The 21,608-nt window shown below is 47.1% G+C and overlaps 1 protein-coding gene across 2 annotated transcripts in view; it reads right to left on the minus strand.

Annotated features, from left to right (window-relative positions):
- Positions 1 to 21,608, minus strand: part of LOC102963366 (multidrug and toxin extrusion protein 2-like) — a 58,545-nt gene that overhangs the window by 36,271 nt on the left and 666 nt on the right. Inside the window, exons 1-8 of one of the 2 annotated variants that reach the window (XM_042965888.1) lie at positions 21,319 to 21,483; positions 21,071 to 21,172; positions 14,650 to 14,718; positions 11,468 to 11,616; positions 10,637 to 10,679; positions 10,031 to 10,075; positions 7,754 to 7,851; positions 6,057 to 6,154 (exon numbers count right to left, since the gene is read on the minus strand). In XM_042965888.1, coding sequence (XP_042821822.1) covers positions 6,057 to 6,154; positions 7,754 to 7,851; positions 10,031 to 10,075; positions 10,637 to 10,679; positions 11,468 to 11,616; positions 14,650 to 14,718; positions 21,071 to 21,172; positions 21,319 to 21,483 — 769 coding nt within the window. Of the gene's footprint in view, positions 1 to 6,056; positions 6,155 to 7,753; positions 7,852 to 10,030; positions 10,076 to 10,636; positions 10,680 to 11,467; positions 11,617 to 14,649; positions 14,719 to 21,070; positions 21,173 to 21,318; positions 21,484 to 21,608 lie in introns of those variants that run through there. The other variant, XM_042965889.1, reaches the window with a different exon arrangement.

Raw genomic sequence — 21,608 nt, forward strand, 5'->3', positions numbered from 1 at the left:
AGAGCTTAGCCAGCAGATCCACCTTTGTGCTAAGAAAAGAATGCTGGGGGGCGCCTGGGTGGCTCAGTCGGTTGAGCGTCCGACTTCGGCTCAGGTCATGATCTCACGGTCTGTGGGTTCGAGCCCCGTGTAGGGCTCTGTGCTGACAGCTCAGAGCCTGGAGCCTGCTTCCGATCTTGTGTCTCCCTCTCTCTCTGCCCCTCCCCCACTCTCACTTTGTCTCACTCTGTCTCTCAGAAATAAATAAATGTAAAAAAAAAAATTCTTTTTTTAAAAAAAAGAAAAGAAAAGAATGCCGGGGGTGCCTGGGTGGCTCAGTCAGTTAAGCATCTGACTTTGGCTCCGGTCATGATCTCACGGTGTGTGAGTTTCGAGCCCCATGTCGGGCTCTGTGCTGATAGCTCGGGGCCCGGAGCCTGCTTCGGATTCTGGGTCTCCCTCTCTCTCTGCGCCTCCCCCACTCGCGATCCGTCTCTCTCTGTCTCAAAAATAAATAAACATTCAAAAATACGTATTCAGTCATTTGTGACTTAGTGCTATAGCCACAGGGCCAAAATCACAAGCTACAGAATCCAATCAGAAGCCATTTAAATTTGTGTTCCAGTTACCAGGAAGGACGTCAAAGGGCTACGGAATCTAATCAGGTGATAAAGGTGGAGGAGGATCTGATAACAGAGCTACGTAATGAGGCGAAGCATGTCATCTAATCGAATGGCGCGACAGGAAGTGTTCTTGCAGGCAGAGGGGCGAAGAAATGTAAAGAAAAAAGGAAATACAAGAGCGGAGCAAGCCAAGAAACCCGAGATACTCAACACCCGCTGCCATCAGGGAAATGAAAGTCAAAATCCCAAGCCACCTCTTCCTACCTAATAGGATAGCTAGAATTAAAAAATAATAATAAAATAAAAAGGAAAACAGAATAAGTGCTGGCGAGGATGTGGTGGGAATGTAAAATCATGTTTTACAGTTTGGGAAACAGTCGGGCAATTCTGCAGATGGTTAATCACAGAATTACCATATGACCTAGTAATCCCACTCCTACTTATTTACCGAAAGGAACTGAAAGATATATCCACACAAAAACGTGTACATGAGTGTGGACGGTAACATTATAGAAAATAGCCAAAAGGTAGAACCCAAATACCCATTAAGTGTTCAATGGATAAGTAAAACATGGTATCTCCATGATACCATGTATGACCGAATATGATTCACCTGGGAAAAGAAATGGAAACACTGATACAAGCTACAACATGGATGAGCCTTGAAAATATCGGGCTAAGTGAAATAAACCAGTCACAGAGGACCACATATTGTGCGGTTTAAGTTCTGTGAAATGTTCAGAACGGGCAAATCCACTGACAGGAAGTAGATTAAAGGCTGCCAGAAAAATAACGATATACACATCTAAGAACTCGACAAACTGCGAATAAGATCAACTCAATGAGATCCACAGCAAGACACATTATAATCATATTGTCAAAGACAAAGAATTTTTTAAGGCAGCAGGAGAGAAGTGACTCATCACGTACAAGGAATCCTCAAGACGATTAACCTACAGTTTCTCATCAGAAACCATGGAGGCCATAAGGCAGTGGAATGACATTTAAATTGCTGAAAGAGGGGCGCCTTGGTGGCTCAGTTTGCTTAAGCATCTGACTCATCGTTTTGGCTCAGATCATGATCCCAGGGTTGTGGGATCGAGCCCTGCATTGGAGCCTGCTTAACTTTCTCTCTTTCCCGCTCTCTCTGCCCCTCCCCTACTCACATGAGAGTGTGCGTGTGCTCTCGATCAATCAATCAATCGCCAAAAGAAAATAACTGTCAACCAAGACTTCTGTATCTGATGAAAGTGTCCTTAAAAAATGAAGTAGAAATTAAAATATACCCAGTTAAACAAAAGCTCAGGAGTTTTGCTACTACCAGACCTACCCTAAAAAACATGTTAAAGGGAGTCCTTCCGGTTGACATGAAAGGAAGCCAGAGAGTAACTCAAAAGTTGTGTGAACAAATAAAGGTCTCCAGTAAAGGTAACTATGTGCACAAATATAAAGACCAGTATGATTACTGTATGTTTGCTTTGTAACTCCATGATTTATCGCCTCGCCTCCATAATTCAAAGGACAAATGCACAGAAAAGAATTACGAACCTCTGTTACTGAGCACATGTGAATAAAGAGGTCGTCAGCGAAACAACAACAGAAAGGGGTGGTGGAGAGAGCTGGATAGGAGTAGCATTTTGGGATGCTACTGAAGTTAAGGTGGTATCCATTCAAACAGGGTTGTTATAAATTTAAGATATTAAATATAATCCCCATGGTAACAATGAAGGAAAAAATCTAAATTATCTACACAAAGGAAATGAGAATGGAATCAAAACAGTTCCCTAACAAAAAAACAAAAAAAAAAAAAAAAAAATCAACTAAACCCCCAAGAAGGCAGTACAGAAGGAAATGAAACACAAAAAACGTCTAAGACAAACAGAAAGCAAATAATAAAATGGCAAAGAAAATCTGCCCTTATCAGCAATTATTTTAAATGTAAACAGATTAAATTCTGCAATAAAAAGGCAGATACTGACCAAATGGACTAAAAAACACGATCTAACTATATGCTGTCTATAGGAGCCTCACTTTGGTGACAGAAAAGTGACTCAGAAAGCAACAAATAGGCTGAAAGAAAGATGATTAAAAAATATATTCTATATCAGTAGTAACCCAAAGAGAACTGGGGTAGGAACCCAAAGAGAGCTGGGGTGACTAGACTAAGATTAGACAAAATAACTTTAAGTCAAAATCTATTATAAAAGACAAAAGGACATTATATACGTGTGTGTGTTTAATATTTATTTTTGAGACACAGAGAGAGAGAGAGGGAGAAAGCATGAGTGGGGGAGAGGCAGAGAGGGAGGGAGCAGGATCTGAAGCAGGGTCTGCAGAGCCCTATGCCGGGCTCAAACTCACGAACCGCGAGATCATGACCCGAGCCGAACTTGGGACGCTTAACCGACTGAGCCAGCCAGGTGCCCCTGAAGGACATTATACGTTGATGAGACAGTCAGTTTATCACGAAGACACAACAATGATAAACGGGCAGGGACCAAACAACACAGCCCCATAAAATACGAAGCAAACATTTACACAACTAGAGAATTAGACAGTTCCACAAAATAGTTGGAGACTCCAGTACTATTTTCAGTAATGAATGGAACATGTAGACAGAGATCACTAAAGAAAGAGAGGACTTAAAACAACACTACACACCAGACTTGTACACAGCTCTCCACCCAACATCAGCAATACTCTTCTCAAGTACACACGGGACATTCTCCAGGTCAGCCCATGTGTTAGGTCACAAAACAAGTTTAGAGTCATTTGGGAAGACTGATCTCATACGAAGTATCTTCTCCAACCACAACAGAATAAGGATAAAACCAGTAATAGAAGGAAATCCAAAAAATTCATATACATGTAAAAATTAAACACTTTTTTAAAAAATGTTTTATTTATTTTTGAGAGAGAGAGAGAGAGAGAAGAATGCAAGCAGGGGAGGGGCAGAGAGAGGGGGAGACACAGAATCTGAAGCAGGCTGCAGGCTCCAGGCTCCGAGCTGTCAGCACAGAGCCCGACGTGGGGCTCGAACCCACGAACCGTGAGATCATGACCTGAGCTGAAGTTGGATGCTCAACCGACTGAGCCACCCAGGTGCCCCAAATTAAACACACTCTTAAACAAAACACAAGGGACAATTTGAAAAACAACTCTGAAGGGGCACCTGCGTGGCTTAGTTTGTTAAGTGTCACATTCTTGGTTTCGGCTCAGATCATGATGTCACACACAGTTCATGAGTTTGAGTCCCACATCAGGCGTCAGGCTCTCCAGTGACAGTGCGGAGCCGCCTTTGAATTCTCTCTCTCTCCTGCTCTCTCTGCCCTTCCTCCTGCTCTCACCCTAAATAAATAAACTTTATTAAAAAGTGTAACAAAAGTTCAACGAAAAAAAAAACACACCACACTGAAACAAAAGAAAACAAATACACAACCCACCACACTAGATGAAGTGAAGGAGTACTCAAAGGGACATTTATAACTGTAAATGCCTACATTGCAAAAGAAAAAAGCTCTCAAATGGATAAAATTAATTTTACACATTGAGGAGACGGAAAAAGAGCAAATTAAACCCAAAGCTAGAACAACATAAATAATGAAGATTAAAGCAGAAATAAATGAAGTAGAGAATGGAAAAATAACAAGAGAGAACCAGAAAACCAAAAACCGATTCTTTGAAAAAATAAAACAGAAACAAACAAACGAAAAGAGATCAACGAAATTGAAAAAACTTTAGCTAAACTGACCAAGAGAAAAAGAAGGCTCAAATAACTAAAATCAAAAATAACAGTGGGGATGTTACTACCAACCTCACTTTAATAAAAAAAATAAGAGAGTTCTAGGAACTGTATGGCAACAAATCAAATAACTAGACAAAATGACAAATTCCTAGAAACACACAAATTACCTCAAGTGACCGAACACAAAGAGAAAATCTCAACAAACCTTTAATAAGAGACTGAACAGGCAATCAGAATTTCCCAACAAAGTCCAAGACCTTACGGCTTCACCAGTGAATTAAAGCAAATATTTGAAGAACTGACACCAATTCTCCTCAAACTTCCAAAACACAGAAGAGAAATAATGGTACCAAACCCACAGCCTCGTTCTGAGGCCAGCATCACCTCGACACCAAAGCCAGATTAAGACAACACAAGAAAAGAAAATCACAGAACAATATCCCTTATGAATATAGATGTAAAAATCCTCAACAAAATACTGGCAAACCACACCCAGCAACACATTTAAACGATCGCACACAGTGACCAAATGGGATTTATCCCAAGAACACACGAGATGATTAACATCAGTCAATGCAGTACACCACGTTAATAAAATGGAAGAAAAAACAAAGAGTGATCATCTCAGTTAATGCAGGAAAAAAAAAAAAAGTCCAATACCCTTTTATGAACAAAAACACTCGACAAACTAGGAATAGGGGAAACTTTCTCAACCTGACGAAGGGCTTCTATGAAAAACTCACATATGTCGTATCAATGGCTAAAGTCTGAAAACTTTACCCCTAAAATCAGAAACAAGACAAAGATGTTCACTTTTGCTACTTCTATTCAACACTGCACTAGAGGTTGTAGTCAGAGCGATTAATCAAGAAAAGAAATGAAAAGGCATCAAAACCGGGAGGGAAGAAGTAAAATTATCTCTATTCGCACATGGTATGATCTTATATACAGAATCACCCAAAGAGTCAACCAGAAAGCCTTCAGAGCTAATGAATGACTTCAGCAAAGTTTCAAGGTACCAGATCAACAGAAAGTAGATTGGAAGTTACTGGGGGTCTAGAGGGAGAAAAAATGGGCAGTGACTGCTTAACTGGTACAGAATTTTTGTTTGGGGTGATAAAAATGTTTTAGAACTAGATTGTGGTCACGGTTACCAAACACTGTGAATGTATTTAAGGGCACTTAAAATGGCTAAAATAGCAAGTTTTATGTTACATACATTTTACCACAATTTAAAAAATTAGAAAACAAAACAAATCTATTTTACTAAACTTACAAATGCATGTTACACTATTTAAGGGAATTTGGCGAAACTTTAAGTGGTACTATTATTTAAGAACTCAATCTGTTCACCTGAGTCGATAAGATATCAATCAAACTGTGTTTTAACACAGCAGGATGATTTGCAAAGAAAAATTTAGATTTTGTATCTGCAATTTTAATTCCTTAAATATCAATTCTTAAACCCAACAGCTGCCAACCGTCTTCTATGACCAAAAGCTGCCTTTATGGACATTAAAAAAAAAAAAACAAAACTCATAGTGACTTATAATTTTTATATTTTCAGTTATATAAATATTTTCCATAATTTTTCTAACTTTCCAAAAGATTTTAAAAAAAAAACTCTCGGGGGGGGGGGGAATATCCAAACACCCGAATTACATCCTTCTGAATAACAAATATCATAATGTAAATCAAAGTTCTCATACCTCCCCAGGTATCGACGTGGATTTTTTTCCACCACATGTACAGGAGAAGGAGAGCAGACAGGAGGAACTGGGAAGTGGTGTTTGCCCAGGCAGATCCTCTGAAGGAGAGAAAGTGATCATTACCTGGGAGTATATTCTGTCCAAATATAAATAAACAGACTACCCCTGACAAGCTTTTGCTCTGTTTTAAGAATTACAGTTATTAGAAAAGCCTAGCACTTGTGGACTATCTTTTAAGGATTTAAATACACTGTCCACTTACAACTGACTTGTTTTCTTTCCACCAACAATTTTGTGGAAGAGCCAAATGTTACTGTTCATCACCAGAAAAATAAAAGGACATACACACTTGTCACCGTCCTTTGTCCTAACAGCCCGAAATAACCTAGCAGATAAATTCTTAAATGTAGTCAGCTACGTACAATATCAAAAACAACTACTGTGCTCAAAATACTGGTCTAAGGTTCACAGTTATTTCCCAGGATTATAATATATTTGTTTTCAATTACAAGACAACCTTAGAGCATCTTAGATGACATTTTATCACCACAAATTAAATGATGCCCCGTCCTGGCACAGGGAGCCCAAACCCCTGCTTGCTTCCTATTTTTTCATTTTAATCTTCCGACCAATCCTCACACTGTATCACTTATTAACCCATTCCTATGTGTTCTTCTCCTCTTTTCCAACTATCCAAACTGTCTTCCGTACACCTGTTCAAGAAACTTCTATGAGATGGTCCGTGAGGTGCACCTGCAGAGGAAAGCCGGACAAACCGGGTGCCAATCAGGTGTTTATGTGGGTTGATGTCACCAGCTCTCAGACCTGCCTGCCCACTCGTGCTCCCGCCCCCCATGGTCAAAGCCTCTGGCTTTTCTGGCAGAAGATGTTACAAACCTTTTTCCATTGATTATTCTTATAGTCCACCTCTCTACTACCCATCACTTAATGACTTATATACGAACGTACAAATGTACAAATACGTGTGTGTGTGTGTGTGTGTGTGTATACACACACGTGTATTACTGCAACTAACAGAACTAAATTTCCATCACTACCTGGTACCCACATTAATATGTGTACACACGAAGTCTCATGAAAAGACCTCCATACGCTATTTTCTATTCTATCTCACTTTACTACATTTCATTCATAATATATCTCGAGTGCTCGTGTGACCAGGTCGGCCCACGTGAAGGGGGCTGGACCTGGGCCAGCGCACCGGACGGTTCAAGTCAGGGATGGATCGACAGCATGGTGCCTACTGGCGGGAGGTCCAAACTGACGCTGCCTTCCTCGTGGGACCCTCCAACTCTCCAGCTTCACAGAGACGGAACTGGCTTGATTTCTTACAACTGAGAGCTAGTGGGAGATCCCGACAGTCCTCTGCCCCCTCCTGCCTTTGCTCAGGTCTGGCATCTCAGTCTTCACGGGCCGCAGTGACGCCCTCTCACACTAACTCCACCGGACAGGCAGGTGTCAGCTCACAACGTCACCTCTTCCACAACATTCTCCCCCAGCTGACGCCCGCACTCCTCCCCACAGCCTGGGCTGACTGCCCCCCCAGGTGCTCCAGGACACCAGCCCCCACCCCATGGGGATTCCCTCCCAGGCCGCTTCACCCCCCCACATCCCAGCCCCCAGGGCCGCGGCCAGCAGACGCTCGGCACTTGGGGAACGAACGGGTCACAACTTACACCACTCCGAGGTCCAGGGCGTAGAGCAGGAGGGCGTTCATGCCCACATTGATCACGTTTGCTGCAACCCCAGTGATCACTTGAGGCATGATGATGCCCTAAAATCCCCAAACAGGAAAACAGCATTTTCAAAAGCTGATCGGTTACGTGGGGTGACGTAATGGGAAGCATATATACTGGTCTCTGCCTCCACCCCGCCCCCGCTTCCCGGCACGGAGCTCCTAAGCCCCCTAGAACTTCTCAGTGGCAGGGGCACGAGGCGGATCCTGTGTTCTAATATTTGGTCTTCAACCCGGGTTCTTGACCCAGAGTTCCTAAATCCTTTGGAATTTCTTGGGTGACAAGGGCGCCTTTTGTCCTAATGACTCTGGGTGGGCTCCTGGATGGGAGCTGCTCACCAGAACAACCAAGCCATGGTTGTTAGGAGCTTGACATTTTCAGCCCTTCGCTCATTTTTGGGAGAGGGGAGGGGGGCTGGGAATAGAGGAAGTGATCAATCCCGCCTACGTGAGGGAGCCTCCCCTGAAACCGCAGAATCACGGGGTTCAGACAGCCTCCAGGCTGTGTACACGAGGATGTGCCGTGAAAATTCCGGACCCTGTCCCACACACCTTGCCATCTGGGTGTTTGGCCTGCGTTCTTTGCCACACCCTTTTGTAATAAACCGGCAAATCGTAAGCAAACTCTTCGTGAGTCCTGGGAGTCGCTCTAAAAAATTAACGGAACCAGGCTGGCGGTCGTGGAAACCTCCAACCTGCAGCCGATCAGTCAGAAGCACAGGGGGCAACGTGGGCACCGGAAGGTGGGGGAGGGGAGTCTCGAGGGACCGAGCCCTTTAACCCGTGGGAGGTCCCTGAAACTCTGGGCAGAGCGCGTTAGGGTCGAGTTAAAAGGCAGGACATACAACTGCTTTAGCCGGGCCGCGTGGGGATGTTTCCACTCCTCTGGTGAGCGGAGAATGTGGTCTCGTGAGAACAGTTAAGACTCTTGCAGCAGGAAGAGTGAGTTTTCCTAAAGAGGTGGTCAGCCGAACACTCAGAGGTACACAGGCAAGGGTTCTGTATGACAGCATGGTCACAGAGGACGTCGACGGCCAGGGTCAGAGCCGCTGGCCACGTCTCCCCCACTGGTACAGCTGCGAGCCCGGCCAACTAGAAGCTTCTAAAAGCTTTTGAATGACCCGCTGGGCCATCGTTTCTATCACAGTAACACAGAGATAGAAGAGAAGGGATGACTGCATGGACAGCAAATCGGTGCACGGCACGAGGTGTCCCAGGAAGACCCCATGGGAGACACTCAGGCCGAGTTACCTAACTTCTGTCCAGGGCCAAGGTGAAGGTTCATGAGGTCACCTCACACGAAGCACCCAGCAGGGCCTGGTCCCCAGCAGGTATGCGGTGGACATTCACCCCCATTATTTACGGGGCCTCATTCCTCACTTCTCGTGTGTCTCTTGCCTACTCTACGTTAGTCCTCAGGTAAACATTTTCTTGAAGACTCTACATTTGGGGCGCCCGGGTGGTTCAGTCTGTTGAGCGTCTGACTCTCGGTTTTGGCTCAGGGCATGATCCCGGGGTCATGAGATTGAGCCCCATGTTGGGTTCTGGGCGCTGACAGCGTGGAGCCTACTTGGGATTCTCTCTCTCCCTCTCCCTCTGCCCCTCTCCTGCTCGCACTCTCTCTTAAGACAGATAAACTTACACAAAAAAAAAAAAAAGAGTCTACATTTTTTTTTAAAAAACAGTTGGCCACCATCAAAGTAGAGCGGCTTCTGTGGATAAAAGTTACATGAAGGCAAGCGGGCGGCTCACGTAAGAGGGACCTGGGGACACAGAGAGGCAGAGCTCCCCCTCAGCTCTGCCCTTAGCCTTCCCCTCCATGCCCCTTGTCCCTCTGGTTCCTGGGGGCGCCGTAAACCCCACAGAACTCTGCAGCCTCTTCCTCTAAAGCACAGGCACCAGAGCCGGGCCTGAGGTCAGACCCAAAGCCAGCAGGCAGCCCACAGAGGAGGGAAGGGGTGCAGTGTGGTGGGTGTTGTGGGAGGCAGGGGCTGCAGAGTAAAACAAGAGGTAGGCGCAGGAATCTGACAGGTTGAGATGAGCATCTCTCCTGAGCTGGACAAAATCCATTTACAAGACCTCAGGTCTCCCAAACAAGGAGCTCTGGGTAAAATTCCAGGGAAATAAAACTGTGAATGACTTTCACGGAGAACTCCCTAAGAATATCTACTACACGTTTCTAGGCACCACGGAGTCAAAAGATCCAAAGGCTCTATACCTGACTTTGTAAATATCTTGTCTGCAGCTGGAACAGGAACGCTGCCTAGGAGGTAAAACAGAAAAACACCTCTTGTTAACATGAAGGCATAATTCCAACAGTTTCTGACAGTTCTGTTTCTCAAGAAGGTATTTCCTCCTGATGCGACCTCAAAATCAGAGACCCAGACCCACGCGGATCAAATGCTAGGATGCTGTTTGGAATTTTCCGGAGAGGACCCTCAGACCTCGAACTGGCCGAATCTGCGAACGGCTCACTACCTTGACGTCTGAATGGCTCTGAGAGTGCCAGCTGGCAGTACTTTCCCCAATCCCAGAGGGGCCCCAGAAACACCCTAATTAATCTGCAGTCAAAAGCACCCACAGAATAAGGACAGAAAGCTCTTCCCCCTCATCGGTGTGGGTATTACGTTCAAGCTGTTGGATATCAAAGTGGTACAAGCTCCGAGAAGCAGTAAGGATGGGATGACAGGTCCAAGAACTACACACTGAACTTACACGGGAACAGGACTATGATAAAATAAACAGAAAGAGGGGAGGCACAGGCATGACACTATTCATGAGCTGCTTGGGGCGTCCCAGGACACAAAATATCCTCGACACTTACAGGAAGAGCAGGAATGAAAATCATCACATAAATCTGGGCTATCCTGAAATAAACAACAAACAGCCTTCAGTTAATATTCAAACAATTGCTGCCGTACTTCTTCAAATTGAATCCACGTGGTTCCTAAAAATTAAACATAATTTACACGGGAGAAATTTAATACCACTCTGAAAAGGCTTTTTCCACAAGCCAGATTAACACTATGTTAGGCTTGCTACACGTCTGCTTTTACAGGGAAGTCTGACTTTACGTCTTTCAGCTCATTCTTAGCAGAAAAGATGGGATGAACAGAGCAAAATGAACTAAAAGTCGGGCAAAGTTCAGAAAGGTTTTGGGTCAGGACTGTAGCTGTACCTCACACTGAAGCAAGACGAACAGTGTTCTAGAAAAGAGAGATGCCTCCTTGCATCCCGTGATCCCGTGTATCCTGAAGACAAATTCCAGAGTTTGCTGGAATTGTAGGTTAAAAAAAAACCCAACTCTAAGAACTCTAAGCAACTATATTGCTCCTTTGCTTCTGGGAGGGAAAAAATCCTCTGCGTATTTGCAAAACACCGGGAAAGTAGACTGGGGCCAAGGGTATTAACATTCTCATCCTGTATCTTCACTCTGGGCAGGACGTCAGGTTACTGTGTCACGCTGTGTCACTCTGTGTCACTCTGTGCCAGCTGGTCCCTGCCAGCCTTAATACCCTGTGATCCACAAGTCACAGCTTCCATTCTCCACGGGGGTTCAAGTCCAGGTAACTGACCAAAATGTCAATGAAGGTTAAGACGACCAGACGGTCACTTACACTGAACCTGGGGTTCTGACATTAGAGACGCTGCTGACCTGGAGACTTCGGGGTCTTGTTTTAAGAGCAGGAGGATACGCTCCGTATTGATGAAGACGGCCCAGCAAGGAAAGCAACACAGCATCAAGATGAGGATTCCTCTTTGGAGTATGATCCCCACGCGTTTTAGGTTCTTGCCTCCGAAGGACTGGAGAAAACAAACGCAGTGATAAAGAGGGCCACCGTGTACCGGGCCGAGGCCTGGACCGCCGGCATCGCAAACGGCTCCCCAAGGGAGAGCACCCTGCTGGCCACCCATGCAGCCGGACGGCTGTTGTTTCCCGCCCCCAACACCTGAGCCAAGGGCACCAAGGGCATTTTAAACATGCCCCGGGACGAGGAGTCTCCTGTCTCTGGGAACAGGGACAGTTAGACATGGAGGGCACTGACAGTAGAGAGCAGGGCTTCAAAGGTGCAAGAAGCAGGCGGCGGGTTAGAGCCTCCCGGATTCGCTCAGCAAGTATTTCTTGAACTCTTACTATGTGCCACACACATTTGCGACCCGGGAACTAACTCAGCAGTGAACAAAGCAGGCAGAAGTCCCTGCCATCATGGAGCTGACTTTCTAGAAGGAAAGGGAGACAGACGATAAACAGAAATAACTAAGATCTAGAGTGCATTCTCTAGAATGGCAGTAATGCTTGGAGAAAAAGACATCAGGGAAGGGGGACAGACCCTTGGGGGAGGAGCACGATGTTTACAGGGCGGATGGCAGGCCTCCCGGAGAAGGGGATTTCTGGCAAACACATGCGGGGGCTGAGAGAATGAGCCAGGCAGACGTCTGGGAGAGGCCCAGCAGGGCAGCCTGTGGGGCTGGAACCCCGGTGGGGACAGCAGAGGGCTCAGTGGCCTCCACAGTCAGACGGGGTCACAGGAGAGTTGCGCGCAGAGAAACGACATCACCTGACGTTTAAGTGTGACGAGAGCACAAAAGGCAGAAATGAGGGGCAGCCAGGTGGCCAGAGCACAGAGCGGAGAGCAGACCACGGGAGGGCAGGGAAGGCCCGGTCCCCCCAGCGGCCTTGGCCGAGTCAAGGTTTCTCAGAGCTTTTCTTTTTTTTTTTTTTTTTTTTCTCAGAGCTTTTCTCACTCTCCCTTTCCTTCAAGTACCCTGAATGACTGTCTCTTTCTCAAAAGCAAAAAGGAGTCTAACTTAAAGTGCCTTGAAAGAGTCAGTGGAAACAAATTAAAAACAATGGCCGTACAAAGGACATAGAATATTGTGCAAATATTAAAAAGGAATGTGTCCACCTACTTCATTCAATGTGTTCTCCAAAACACATGGTTTAATGGCAGGAAAAGGTAATAAGACCATGTAGATGTTAGAATGGTGTAAGTGTCCATATTTGGAAATATTTGGAGGATATTCACCAAACAGTTAATAAAGATAACTCAGAAGGGTTAACCTTTAGTGATTTTTCCTCCATCTTTTTCAAATACGTTTCTAGATAACCTAAAGTTTCTAGACGGTGCTTGACCTTTACAATCTTTTTAAAAGGCCATTTAAAATCCAAGAAACAATGTGCTATTATAGAAATACGTTTACTAATACGGAAAGACGTCCACTGTATATGGGTGGGTGGGGGAAACAAAGATCTAGTCTTTTTCTTTTTTTAACTATATGGATAAAAATAACTGAAATGGTAACAAAAAAGGGACAAAATAACTATTTTAAAATAAAATTTCAGGGGCTCCTGGGTGGCTCAGTCACTTAAGCGTCTGACTTCAACTCAGGTCATGATCTCGCAGTTCGTGAGTTCGAGCCCCGCATCGGACTCTGTGCTGACAGCTCAGAGCCTGGAGCCCGCTTCAGATTCTGTGTCTCCCTCGCTCTCTGCCCCTCCCCCGCTCATGCTGTCTCTCTCCCTCTCTCTCTCTCTCTGTTGAAAATAAGCATTAAAAATGTTTTTTTAATGATTAAAAAAATAAAAAAAAATTCACATTCTCTATCATGCCAATCCAGAGCTACATTTAGCCCTTAGAGCCACATTTAGCTGAGCCTATAAAAACTATCCCAGGATACCCTCATGCACCAACAGCTGAGGAGCTGAGTCCAACAGCTCAGGGTATAACACATATGCTCAGGGCCACTCCTTCCTTGGGATATAACCCTGTCCCCACTCTCCCAGGCAGTGGGTGTGAAGGCAGGACTCATCTATGACACATCCACCTACCCATGTAGCCATCATTCATCTGTCCACCTCATCTATTCTACCATCCATCCCTCTCGCCACCTACCCATCCATCTGTCCAACCATCCATCTACCATCCAACCCAACCATCTATCCATCCATCCATCCCTCCACCCACCCACCCGTCTATCCAGCATCCATCTATAAACCCATCCACCCACCACCCAACCGTCTATCCATCCGTCCGTCATCATCTACCCATCCCAGCTTGCTTCTCTGCTTTCCTCTCACTCATTCGACAGATTTCCAGGGTACCCACTACATAGCAAGCACGATGCTGAGCCCCACAGGGATTCAAAGACTGAATGGGATTATAGCCTTTCTCCCCAGGCAGTTCAGATTCTACCAGGGAAACCACTATGGTTGTAAACCAGGTGGGTGAGATGGAAGACAGAGCCAGGAGAGAAAGGCCGGGACCAGAATCTGACTCTCCTCTGACTGCGTTAGCACACCAACCCAGAGTTCCCAGTCCTGTGACAGGCAACGAGGACGGAGGGGTGTGAGCGGACTCCACTAACGTAAGGAGACAGAAGATAAAGAAGGACTCTGGCTTCAGTGGAGGGTCGTGTGTTCTTGAGAGAGACAACCCGAGAGGAGAAACAGTTCAGGGAGGAAAGCCGGATGGGCTTAGCTCTGGTTGAGCTGAGTGTGATGTCCGGGACATGACCGACATTCAAGTGTGGCCCTCAGGACAGAGATGTGGGCGGGAGACGGAGCTGAGCGTCTTCAACAGCAGGTGAGGGAGTACAGTGTTAGGGTGGGAGAGATCAGACCAGAGATAGAAAGGAAAACACAGCCCCTGAGCACAATTGTAAAGCCCACTTGGCTTACATCTACAGCCATCAGCAGCACAGTGTTTGACAAATAAAAGGCAACAAAAGCCAAAGAGGGGAGAGTCGCCTACCTGGCCTCCAACAGGAAAGGTAACTGCCTAAATACATACATAAATAAAAAAAAAAAAATCGTGTGTGGGGGAGGGTGGTCCTCACCTGAGACATCAGCGTGTCACAAGCCGAGGCCAAGCCAGTTCCGACTGAAATCCCAATAACGTTCACCACCTGCAAGGAATGACAGGCAGCTGCAGCTGGAGGACCGGCCGGGCAGTCGCTGCCTAACAGCTCCCGCTAAGCCAAGGAGCCGTGACGGTTTATCTGCAAGGAGCAACCTGCAATCGTACACTTAAGACTTTGCATCTCACGGCAGATGGGCGTCCACGTCCATCCCTGGCGACTGTAAACAAAAACACAGCCTCTGACCAGAGGATCACAATCACTTCCACAATCACTGTCAACCGGGGTGGCTGACAACGTAGTTCTTCTTAACAACACGGCGTGTGTTACAATTTCCACATCAGAAAGTTAAGTTGCGGTTGATATCTAAAGGCCACGCCCCTGGTCTGCGATGTGCCTTTAAGAACGAGGACAGCAAACGTGTACTGAGCATATGCCACGTGCAGGCCCTGTCCCCAAACCCTCCCATACAGGGTTGTCGTGGGCACTGTGCCCGTTTTACGGGTCTCGGGAGCACGTCACAGAAAGCTTAGGTCACTCAGATGGCGACCTGAAGCTGGGAAGTCTGGCCACAGGCTTGAACCCTGTGATGAGAAACAGGACTGGTTTTGTGTCGCCCTCGTGTCTGCACCTTACCCAGGGCCCCTGGCAATGAACCTGCAGGTTAAGGTCAGGGCCCAAGGAGCCATTTTGCAATTGCGGAAGCTGGGGAGAGCTGGAGACCCTCATTTTCATCCCGGGTCTCACGTTTAGCGGTGATGTCAATCCCAAGGTGGGTTCACTTCTTGGCTGACCAAGATCATAAACTCTAGCCACCAGGAGTCGGTGACAGGCCACACACAGAGGGAGCAGCGGGAGGCAGGCGCCTTGTGTTCTCAATTCCAGCCCGGGACAGTGTCAGGGCCAAAGCTCCAAAACCCCTCAGCCTTCCAGGCAAAGAAAAGGAAGCCCAGCTGTCACTCTTCTTCTGTGGCCTCAAGTCTATCTCCAGGCCAAGTCCGCTGTCTGAGACTGCTTGGATGAAAGTCAACGGCGTTGTGCTTTCCCCACACAATGACCACCTGTATACGGAGACGGTTCGAGACTTGCTGACGTATCTCTCGTAGCAAGTTGTCCGGGACACCATCTTCCACCTCAGGGTGTCCACGCCACTCCTCTGACTCAGTATCAGGAAAGGCTGTCCTTCCCCGAACAGATGGCTCAGGGACATCTTGGACACACTGTGAATTTCTGCAAACTACAAGAGCTCAGGATGCCGGTAATTCTACCAGCTAATTATTTATCCTTCTGTACTGAAAGTATTTTTACAAACCAACTCAAATTCTTCATGAAACAAAACAAGGTGGGGTATAAATAAATGTTTGTGGCCGGGGGGGGGGGGGGGGGGGGGAGGGCAGGGGGCAGCTGGCTGGCTCAGTTGGTGGAGCACGCGACTCTTGGTCTCAGGGTCGCGTGTTCAAGCCCCATATTGGGAGTAAGAGATTCCTTCAAAAAAATAAAATAAAATAAAACCTAGGGGCGCCTGGGTGGCTCAGTCGGTTAAGCATCCAACTTCGGCTCAGGTCATGATCTCACAGTTCCGTGAGTTTGAGCCCCGAATCAGGTTCTCTGCGGCCAATGTGGAGCCTGCTTCAGATCCTCTGTCCCCCCACGGCCCCCTCTGCCCTTCTCCCACTCACATGGGTGCACGCACTCTCTCTAAAAAATAAACGTTAAAAAAATAGTAAAATAAACCTTAAAAAACGTTCTTTTACTTAAAAAACAAACACTTTTGTAAATTCTCTCATTCCGCATACAGAATTTTTCATAAAGTAAAACATTTTTAACTGTATCTGGCTTTCATAAATAGTTTTCTTGAGGGGCGCCTGGGTGGCTCAGTCGGTTAAGCCGCCGACTTCAGCTCAGGTCACGATCTCGCGGTCCGTGGGTTCGAGCCCCGCGTCGGGCTCTGTGCTGACCGCTCAGAGCCCGGAGCCTGTTTCACATTCTGTGTCTCCCTCTCTCTGACCCTCCCCCGTTCATGCTCTGTCTCTCTCTGTCTCAAATATAAATAAATGTTAAAAAAAAAAAATTAAAAAAAAAAATAGTTTTCTTGAAATTGGGCCTACTCTCCTCCTACCAATTCGTTACAATTTAACGGCTGGTTATAAAAGCACCGTCTTACCACGCACTGCCCAAGGAAAGACAGACATAGACTCCCTTACCTAAAACCTTAGCTACAGAAATTCCTCTCTTTGCAACATACCAACCTTCCCGCGTACCCTTTTCAGGCCTATCTACGGAATTTTGGGCTTGTATTTGCTCTGTACCTATTTTTACTTCAAAAAGTAGGAACTCTTTTTTATGCTCTCATCGGTGCGTGATTTGCGGGAAAAACAGAAAGAAGGAGAGAAATTACTACAAACCTTCCATAAAATCTTAATTTTGTTTTCTCCCCCCAGGATACAGTTAAGATAGTTTTATTTAATTCCTTTTTTTTTTTTTTAATATTTATTGATTTTTTAGAGCGAGCAAGCACAGCAGGGGAGGGGCAAAGAGAGAGAGACACACACACACACACAGAATCCAAAGCAGGCTCCAGGCTCTGAACCGTCAGCACAGAGGCAGACCTGGGCTCGAACTCCCGAACCGTGAGATCATGACCTGAGCCGAAGTGGGACGTTCAACCGACTGAGCCACCCAGGAGCCCCTAATTCTTTCTTTTTTTTTTTCTAATGTTTATTTATTTTTGAGGGGACAGAGGATCTGAAGCAGGCTCTGCGCTGACAGCAGAGAGCCTGATGTGGGGCTCAAACTCATGACTCGGGAGATTATGACCTGAGCGGAAGTCGCACGCTCAACAGACTGAGCCACCCAGCCGCCCCTGGTTAAGACAGTTTTGCCGAAATGGTGAAAGGAGACGTGGGGCCTGTACGCGTATCATCACAGAGCCTTCAACCCTCACCATGTTACAGCAGGGCCGCGTAGGAGACAAATTCAGGAGGCGCCTAGATGAGGACCCGCTCACAGCTCCCCTGAGCTCTGCATTTCCTGGAAATATCCACTCGGGGCAGATCTGTGCCAGGAACCAGGCGTGGCAAAAATTAATATGAGCTGGCCGGCCAAGGTGAGAGTATTCAGAGACAGAGACTGTAGCACAGCACGGAAAGGTGGGGCTGGGAGGGGGGGGGGGAGGTGGTCTGGGAAAGTGCTCTGCAAGTGCATGCCCCTAAGCTGCATCTAGAAGGATCCTCCCGAGCCTCACATGCAAGTCACAGAATGCAGGATCGAGAACGATCGATCGGGGCAGTCAGGGCTGCAGAGTGAGAGAAGAGGGAGGGACCACAGCAAGGGAAGACCCATGAGGTCAAAGGGCAGGTGGGGACTTGAGAGGGCTCCAGGGATAAAAGGCTGCCAGCAGGAAAGTAAAGTTTAACACTGTTACAGTGAAAAACAACAACAACAACAACAACAAAACTGCTACCGTGGGCCCATGCTGAGAGATGACAATGTGCAGAGTGTGAGTCCTGAAGTGGATTTAGGGGGTTCCTGAAAGCCAGAGGGATGGAGGGAGGTGGGGTCCCCACACCCAAGAAGCTGAGCACTCAGGCCCTGGGGTGTTTGACGAACACAGAAGAAGCCATGCACCGGCCATCAGATACCATGGACATGGACCGTACAGGATGGTAAACCCGAAGGGACAGTCCGGAAACGGGCACTGCGAAAAGACAGGCTATTCAATCCAGGGGTGTCGGGAGCACTGGACAGCCACAGGCCAAAGCGTGACACTGGACCCCTATCTTACACCATACACACACAAAAAATAACTCAAAATGGATTCGAGACCTGAACGCAAGACCTGAAGCCATAAAACCCCTAGAAGAAAACACAGGCAGGGCAGTGAGCTCTCTTGGTCTTGGCGAGGACTCTGGTTTTGACACCAACAACAAAGGCAACAAAACCAAAAATAAACGAGTGGGACCACACCAAACTAAAAAGCGCCCGCACCCTGAAGGAACCCACCGACAAAGTGGAAAGCCAACCTACAGAATGGGAGAAGGTATTTGCAAATCGTACACCCGATAAGGGGTTCACCTCCACAATATGTAAAGAACGCATACAACTCACTAGCAAAAGAACCCCAAACAATCTAATTAAAAACTGGGCCGAGGATCTGAATAGGCATTTTTCCAAAGAAGACACACAAAGGGCCAAAGGATACCGGAAAAAGTGCTTGACATCACGAATCGTCAGGGAAATGCAAATTAAAACCACCATGAACTGACCCCTGCGAGAGTATGTGACAGGAAATAACAAGTGTTGGAGGAGACGTGGAGAAAAGGGAGCCCCTGTGCACTCTTGGAGGGAATGCAAACTGGTCCAGCCCCTCGGGGAAAACGGTATGAAGTCTCAAAAAATTAAAAACAGAACTACCATATGATCCAACAATCGCACTTCTGTGTATTTAACCAAAGAAAACGAAACATGTAAATAAAATGCGGCTTATGCACTGAATCTTAGTTGGTCCTAAAAGAGAAGAACATCTTGCCATTGGTAACAATGCGGATGGACACGGAGGGCATTATACTAAGTCAAAGAAGTCAAACAGAGACAAATGCCCGTATAATCTCACTTACACGTGGAATCCAAACAAAGAAAAACTGAACTCATAGCAGATTGGTGATTGCCAAGGACTGGGGGAGGGGGGGGGGGTGTGTGGAATGCCCGAGGGGCTTGGTGGTAAAGGCCATCTAAAGATACAAAGTCCCGGTTACGAAGTACATAACGTGTGAAAATGCAATGTACCGCATGGTGAATGTAGTTAATAATACCGTATTTCACACTTGAAACTTGCTAAGAGAGTAAATCTTAGAAGATTTCATCACATAGAAAAAAAAAAATCTGTGTGTAGTGATAAGATTTTAACCAGATTTAATGTGATCCCTTCACAATATACCCAAATACTGAATCATTACATTAGACACCTGAAACCGATTAAATGTTGTGTGTCAATTATACCTCAGTAAAAAAATAATAATAATAATAATAAATTTTTTAAGGGGGCGCCTGGGTGGCTCAGGCAGTTGAGCATCTGCCTTTGGCTCGGGTCATGACCATCTCACGATTGGTGAGTTCAAGTCCCACACAGGCTCGCTGCTGTCAGCACGGAGCCCGCTTCGGATCCTCTGTCCCCCTCTCTCTCTCAAACATTTAAGATACATACATAAACACGTAAGTAAATAAAAATTTAAAAAAAATTTAAAGAACACTGCAAAATAAAGGTTTGGAAGCAGCGACAGGAAAAGGGAGATCCCAACTGCGGCCCCGTGGATAAACAGAAAGTGTCCCTTCAGGTTTCCAATAATAACCCACTGTTAATGTCGTTCACAGCAGACAGAATGATCAGGAGTACAACATATGCCAGGGCCACCGTGCCCTATGTGGGGGAGGAATCAAGTTCATCCTTTCTGGAGGGGACACAGTTAACAGCCTGTACGTAAAGCTTCTCTGCTTTCTTCACTCTTTCTAGAGACCCAATCTAAAATCTCAAAGGAAGTAGAAATATCCCTTAGCCTGAATTAGTTCACTCAGTAACAGACCTGTAAATAAAATATCTGAGTCCACATACTAAGGTCACTTCACCCACAAAGCTGAAAAGAGAAACTCCAGCGGTCCCGCCACGATCCTAGAGCAGATACCGACCTCTGGTGGGGACGGAGGGGGAATTTTCTAAGGCTGGGAGAGACCACCTGCCAGCACCACCGGAACTATTTTCCACCTCCTCTGAAAGCCTGGATGGAGGGAGGCAACTTTCCGCTACATCACTAACAAACACTCAGGGACGAAAGCCTTCAAAGGAGGTGTAATTTCAATCCGTGGCCCAAGGGAGACACTTTAGTACAAGCGGGAAATACTGCGCCCATAATGAATTGTGCAATTCAAACCGATGGCAGACAATCTACATGATCTCTAAGTTCTCCGATTTAATTTTACAACAGGAAAAAAAAAAAAATGCCGTTCTGTTCCTGTGACCGTATTATTGCTACAAATTCCTAGCAATCCCTGGCCGCCCTGGAATTGTATCATTGCTACAAATTCCTCGCAAGCCCGACCACCACGGGATGGTTGAAACAACGCTTCCCCGAGCAGTTTACGCGATCTCCTTTCAAATCTAGAGATAAGGCAAAAGGTACCCACGGGCCAAGCTCCGATAGTGTTAAGGGAAGAGATCAGACATAATACAATGCAAATTCCGAGGCTTTACCGCGGGGCCGACCCCAATGGAAGTATTTAAAAAACAAAAGAGAAGAGAAGAGAAGAGAAGAGAAGAGAAGAGAAGAGAAGAGAAGAGAAGAGAAGAGAAGAGAAGAGAAGAGAAGAGAAGAGAAGAGAAGAGAAGAGAAGAGAAGAGAAAACCTACCGATACCGCGAGCGTAACGGCATCCAGCTCGACTTTGCCCAGATGCCCACAGAAGATGGAACTGACGACGCTAATCAGGAAGATCATCAACTGGGCCAGGAACTGCGAGGGAAAAAAGGAGGGAGAGCACGCGCTGACACCCGGCCCGCCCGCCCCGCCCGGGCCCCGCTCGGGCCCCGCCGGGCAGCGCGGGGCGAAGGCGCTGGGGGGCGCCCCGAGCCGGGGCCGCCGTCGGGGCGCGCACTCACCACGGAGCCCGCGAGCGCCGCCAGCGCGGCCGCCTCCCGCCGCGCGTCGGGCGGCAGCGCGCCCCGCAGGCTCCGCAGGCAGCTGCGCCAGCGAGGGGCGTCGGGCGGCTCGGCGCTCTCCCGGGACGCGGCGGCGGCGGCGGCGGCGGCTGCGGGGGGCTCCATGCCGGCGCGGGGACTGGCGCGCGGGAGGCGGCGGGCTGGGGGCGGCCCCCGCACGGCCCCGCCCCGCGCGCCCGCGGACCGCCCCCACCTGCGCACGCGGCCGGGGGTGGGGGAGGGGGAGGGCC

The sequence above is a fragment of the Panthera tigris genome, chromosome E1 (genome assembly GCF_018350195.1).
Source record: "Panthera tigris isolate Pti1 chromosome E1, P.tigris_Pti1_mat1.1, whole genome shotgun sequence".
NCBI lineage: Eukaryota > Metazoa > Chordata > Mammalia > Carnivora > Felidae > Panthera > Panthera tigris.